The sequence below is a fragment of the Oryctolagus cuniculus genome, chromosome 5 (genome assembly GCF_051225735.1).
Source record: "Oryctolagus cuniculus isolate XC-2025 breed Fujian yellow rabbit chromosome 5, ASM5122573v1, whole genome shotgun sequence".
Lineage (NCBI taxonomy): Eukaryota > Metazoa > Chordata > Mammalia > Lagomorpha > Leporidae > Oryctolagus > Oryctolagus cuniculus.
Window position 1 is genome coordinate 120,675,615 of NC_142871.1, and position 6,593 is coordinate 120,682,207.

Sequence of the window (6,593 nt, forward strand, 5' to 3'; positions counted from 1 at the left end):
CTATATTACAATGATTAATGTGAATACACCATGAGATTTGTATACTGATAAAATCTCATTAACCATGTGTTTCTCAGAATCTGTCACTGTTAAGTGACTCATGATTCTATGTAAATGTATATATTTGTATTTTATATATAAAACGACCTACTACTTACTAATTAATAAGGATTAAATTAAATATTAAAGTGAATATTTCTAGTTTTAGTAAAACCAACAGTATTTCCAACTTTTACATAATACCCTTTATAATTTCTCATTTCAAGTAGATCCTTATATATCACATTGATATTATCACTTAATATTCTCCAAATATTTAGTTTTCAGTCTGCTTACTGTGGTAGTTTTTAATATTTTAAGTGTATTTACATTATTCAATTTTTTGAATAAATATAAAACCTTAATTTTTCTATAGGAAGAACTAAACATCTGGTTGGCATCTATGCATAAATTAAACTCAATCTTCACTAAACCCATAGTGAATATCACTACTATAGCCTAACGTGTAAATTTAAATTAATGTGTTTATGGTTCTCAAATATAAAAAGTGGCTTCTTGGTGAAGTTCTCAGTCTTTGTGACAAACTTCCCAATACAATTTTTATATTAATACTTTTATAATAGATAAATATCGAAAGTGCTAATGTGAAATTCATCAGAAGGAATGATTTTTAGCAAAAATAAATGTACTTTTTTCACATTGTTTCTGTCACTTTAAACAAGCAAACCATACATCTTCATATGAAACCATATTACAGTCAGCTAGGAAGAGTTCACACTTGTAAGGAGTAGGTGAGATGTGGACAATTTAAAAGAGCTAATGAGGGAGCAGGTGTTTAGGTTAATGGTTAAGATAACTGCATACCACATTGGAGTACCTGGATTCTTCTAGTTCCAGCTCCGGGCTATAGTTTTTTTATTAATGCATATCCTGGAAGGCAGCAGTGATAACTTAAGTAGTTAGGCTCCTGCTAATAACATGAGAGACCTGGATTGCGTTCCCAGCTTCTGACGCTGGCTCCTGCCCAGCTCCTATTTCCACCAGCCAACAGGTGGAAATTCCGTCTTTCTGCCTCTCAAATAAAACAGACAAAAAACAGCAAGTGGGTTCAAACTATGTATAAATGACTCTGAAAGGTACTTTATAATTCTATTGAAATATTTCTGCATGTTGTATTCTACTCAAGAAAGTGTCTTTTTTTTTTTTGTCTTCAGTGTTGTCTCAGACTTATGGGCTTACAGGGTGTGCTATATTTCAGACTTTAGGTGGGGGATGATAAACATACTTGGGCTTTAATACAGGTTGATATAAAAGTAAAATAAAATAAATATAGTAATACACGAGTAAACTGATTAGTATTTATAAGTAAACTTAAACAATTTGCTATATAGAAATTAAAGCTTTTAACCCTGCCTTTGGAAAATTCATATTTAACTATTGTTGTGTTTTAAAATATTTCTTAGGGTTCATAAATTCATGGAAAGGGAAGGTCGCAGACCTCGTCTTCTTGTGGCAAAAATGGGACAAGATGGCCATGATAGAGGAGCAAAAGTTATTGCTACAGGATTTGCTGATCTTGGTTTTGATGTGGATATAGGTCCTCTTTTTCAGGTACTGAAATTATCAGGGGCAAGTTCAGAGTATCCCTTAAGTCACTTATATTTAGAAAAATTAGTAAAGTGATAATAGACCAAGATAGAGTTTTAAAAGTTATAAAAGAATATGTTCAAGAAATTTTCAGCTTTATTTTTAAATGTATATTATCTTGTCCAATTAATTATAACAGAAGTAAAAATGAAATCTAATTCATGTTAATTCTTCTTTAAAAAGATTTATATATTTTTTGAAAGATAGAATTACAGAGAAAGAGAGAAAAACAGAGAGTGAGAGATCTTCCATCCACTGATTAACTTCCCAAAACGTTGCAATGGCTGGGGCTGGGCCAGGACAAAACCCTCCCGCATGGGTGGCAAGGGCCCCAACACGTGGATCATGTCATTCATATCATTTATAAATAAATGAAGTTCTGATACATGTCTATTTTATTTTGCTCTCTAATACAAACAAGATTATCATTCAATTCATGTCAGAACTACGCTTATGGGGCTTGTGCCGGCATGCTGGCATCCCATATGGGTTCCGGTTCGAGTCCCAGCTGCTCCACTTCTGAACCAGCTCCCTGCTAATGCACCTGGGAAAGTTGTGGAAGATGACCCAAGTTCTTAGACCCCTGCATCCATGTGGGAAACCCAGAAGAAGCTCCTGGCTCCTGGCTCTTGCTATCTGCCTGGTCCAGTCCTGGCCATTGTGGCCATCTGGGGAGAGAACCAACAGATGGAAGATCTCTCTCTCTCTGTCTCTCTGCCATTCAAATAAATAAGTAAATCTTAAAAAAAAAAAAAAGAATTACATTTATGCAACAATGATGCTGAATTAACATAATTAAGCATAGTCCATAGTTTCATTTTGTTCAATCATGGTTGAACTGTAACTACTACAAATAAAAGTTTGGCAAAATTTAATGATAGCATATTGTGAAAACCAGTTATCTAAAAATTATTTACAATAAACAAAGAAGTTATTTATTATAAACAAAATATTATTATTTGTAAATTGTGTGCCACACATCCTTTATAGCAACAAATTAATCATAGCAGTAAAGTTAATGCATACTTTTGCTTTCTGGGGAGGTGATTGGTAGATATTTGCCAGCATACCATTTGAAGAGAGTTGTCTAATTAAAAATTAGTTGCTGAGTGACATACCTCTGCCAGAATCATGGTGCCATGGCATAGAGGTAACATGGGCAGATCTATCTAGAGTGAATGTGGCTCCGTTACCTCAGGGTGTAGAATCTTTTGTCTAAATACTAAAATTATGGACCTTAAAGTCTTACAATATCCAGAGATGAGTGATTTTTCCATTTTTATAATTCTACAGTTCTTTCTGAGGTAGCATTGTTCTTCCCAAATTTTTACATTTATAATGAGAAACTTATAGGCACCTTTTATGGAAAATGATTTAAGTATATGCAAATTAGCAAAGCCATGTGACAAACTCCTTTTTGCTGACAATTTTTCTGACCTTGGACCGCTCAGCTGACAGTTAAACACTTGAAAATGCCCTCCACAATTCTGTGTCCCAAAGTGGTTAAATCCAGTTAATAAAGCAAAGCACAACTTCTTTGACACTGTCCCGTCTCTTTTTTTTATGCACTCGCTTGGGTGCTGTAGCTCCTTAACTAGTTTCTGTTGTGCTCATAAAGATTTGATCCATATGCTGCTGTTAATTGGGGGGTCTCTGTAGAACAGGGGTCTGGAGCTCCCTGGTACTACATTTTACTAACAGCACTCTTGCCTATTATATTTTAAAGCCTAAGGTTCAGTTTTTTTATATTGCATTTTGGGTTAAGTCTTTTACTTCTTCATAAAGACTTTAACATACTGACTTCTACTACTCAGTCACTCAGTAAATATTGATAACAAAGATAACAGTTGTACAGTAAAGCATTTGTGATGAGAGATACTGCTTTCTCTATATTACTTCTTGATCTTGAAGATTCTATGGGGAAACAATTTCTTGTTATAACTTAGACCTAATTGATGAATTTTAATTCTAAAAACAAGAAGCATTTTTGTTTATTGCATTATTGATGTGAATGAAATCAATATATTGATGAAAGATGGCATGACATTACGTCAATATATTTTTTAAAATCTTATTAATTTATACAATTTTCATGTATTTGATATATACAGATTTAGGGACATAGTGACACTTCCCCCTCCCCACCCTCCTTCCCACCTATGCTACAACCCTTCCCCCTCCTCCCTCTCCTATTCCCACTCTTAATTTTGACAAAAATCTATTTTAAGTTTATTTAATGATCATATAGTTAACTCCTCACTAAGTAAAAGAGTTCAACAAATAGTATGAAGAGAAAAAAAAAAAACCAAACACTGTTTCTCAATGGAAGAGACAAAGGCTATAAACCATCATCAAATCTCAAAATGTCTATTTCACTCCAATTCATCACATTTCAGCTGCTCTATTAGCTATCTTGGATCAGGGAGAACATATGTCTGTCTGTCTTTTTGGGACTGGTTATTTCACTAAGTATAATGGCTTCTAGTTGTGTCCATTTTGTTGCAAAAGACGGGATTCCATTTTTTTTTTTTTTACAACTGAGTTTAATGAGGAAGATCTTAGAATGTTGACTTAAGTAGTCAAGTACTTTGAAAACAGTATTTTGTTTTGTTTTGTGTCACTGTCTAGAAATAAATAAAGGTTTGTCTTTTGACTTTCTGATTGCTTAGACTCCCCATGAAGTGGCCCAGCAGGCTGTAGATGCAGATGTGCATGCTGTGGGTGTGAGCACACTTGCTGCTGGTCACAAAACCCTAGTTCCTGAACTCATCAAAGAACTTAACTCCCTTGGACGGCCAGATATTCTTGTCATGTGTGGAGGAGTGATACCACCACAGGTATTTTCTCTCTCATATTTTTCCAAATCTGTCATGGAAGCATTGCTTAAGAATACTGCCATGTTTTGAGCACCTTCATTGAGTTTCAAGTTTCAAATATGATTGGACATGCTCTGCTCTCTTAAGTACATGGACTAGAAGAAGACAAGTACAATAACATAAATGCCATTGCAAAATTATAATATTGCAAGAATTTTGCAAAGATATAATAGAGGAAGAAAATAAATAATTGAGAGATCTACACGTCCCTATAATTTTTCATCCAAATATAATCACTTGAGAGAGAAAATAGATGCTATTAAACAAGGTACTGCAACAATAAGCCTAGACCAGACCTTCCTATCATATATTTACATGATTGCCTCAGGGGAGAAGAATCAGCACCTTAAAGTGCTTAGTAAAATGTGTTAGTAAAATGTAGTTAAACTTGATATATAGCTACAAATATTCAGATGTAGGAATAGTCTAAAGCCCAGGGAAGTTATTTGTATCTTGAGAATATTTTCACTCTAACTTTGCTGCTGTTAAAATAACAAAGAGCAGTAGAAGAGAATGAATGAGATAATCTTCATTTGTATAAAATCTAATTTCATCATGAGTCCAAATGCAAAACACAACCATTCATTAGCTGCAGACAAAACACTTAGGAGGAAATACACTTGTAAACTCAATGCTAAAATACTATAGATTTAACACAAATTACCACAAATAATGAAAATTTAAGTTATAGAAACTTTATGATTTAGGACTCAAAATTATCAGTGGGAGCCATATAGCATCTCACCAAAAACAACACAATAGAGCATTGGAAAATGGACAGACTGTGCTTTGTGCTTCAGTACGTTGGGGTGGCAGGGTGCTGTTACTGGCTGTGGGTAGCAGTCCTGATCCAGGAAGAAAATTTTAGCTCCAATAATAAACTAGTTGAGAAAGTTACAACTATTGGGAACAAAGAAAGGACATGGTTCATTGTTCTTGTGATTTATTTCCTTGAAATTGAAAATATTGTCTCTTTCATTGATTAAACAATTTTTTTTTGTCCACAGGATTATGACTTTCTGTTTGAAGTTGGTGTTTCTAACGTATTTGGTCCTGGAACTCGAATTCCAAAGGCTGCGGTTCAAGTGCTTGATGAAATTGAGAAGTGTTTGGAAAAGAAACAGCAATCAGCATAACATGCTGTTTTTGTTTTAGATTTTTTTCCAAAATATTCATTTCATTATAATTGAAGAAAATAAAGCCATGACTCCAACTTAATTTCAACACCTGATATATACTTTTCTTGAAAACTTTACATTAAAATTTCTTATTTACAAGCATGTTCTCACTTTAAAAGAAAAATTTTAAAATAATCTTTAAACAACACTTTGAAGACACTTTCTAAGTTGTTCTTTGAACAGCACTTTCTAAGACAAAGGTATTATTTTAAAAAGTCATGATGATTATTTATTAGAAATATTTGTTATAAATCTATTTGCTTCTTAAAAGTTAAATATTACCCAAGAAGAAACCTCACTAGTTCCATGCTTCAATTTAGCATTACATTGACATGAACACCAGAAAATGAAATTCATACATTAGTAAAATAACACCTATTTTGGAAAATAGGTGAATAGGAGAATGCTTATGTGTAAGTAAATTGTGGTTGTAGTCTTTGACCACTTACTAGAATTGCCTCAATAAAAGAATATTAAGCCAGACCCAACAGATTGGAATAGGCAGATGGCAGAATATTTCTTCATTGATTTTACTTTCTTTCTTAGCATGAACATATGACATTGTTATTGTTGAGCTTGGCTCAAAACCCACGAGAGTAAATGTTTATGAACATTCCCTTAATTAAAAGTGCTTAAGCTGTTACTAAAGCTTCATCCAGAATGGTGATATAAGCTGTGACTGTGGGTCTTATGATTAAAAAAAAAAAATGAGCTTTCCAGATTCAAAAAGGTGCCACCTTGTATAGATTTACTCACTAAAAGTAAGTTATAAAAATAAAATTGCCAAAATAAAACCTGTACTTTGCTGGTAAAATATTTGCTATTTAAAGAAGGAAAGTTACCTTTTATTGTTAATAGCAGATATTAAATTATAAAACAATGATTCTTTTGT

General features: G+C 33.2%; 1 protein-coding gene across 2 annotated transcripts in view; it reads left to right on the top strand.

The window, feature by feature from the left end:
- MMUT (methylmalonyl-CoA mutase) overlaps positions 1-5,741 on the top strand; it is a 30,764-nt gene extending 25,023 nt beyond the window's left edge. For both annotated transcript variants that reach the window (XM_002714489.6, XM_008263026.5), the window contains exons 11-13: positions 1,464-1,611; positions 4,317-4,484; positions 5,531-5,741. In XM_002714489.6, coding sequence (XP_002714535.3) covers positions 1,464-1,611; positions 4,317-4,484; positions 5,531-5,659 — 445 coding nt within the window. In that variant the 3' untranslated portion in view covers positions 5,660-5,741. The remainder of the gene's footprint in view (positions 1-1,463; positions 1,612-4,316; positions 4,485-5,530) is intronic.
- The last annotated feature ends 852 nt before the right edge of the window (positions 5,742-6,593 follow it).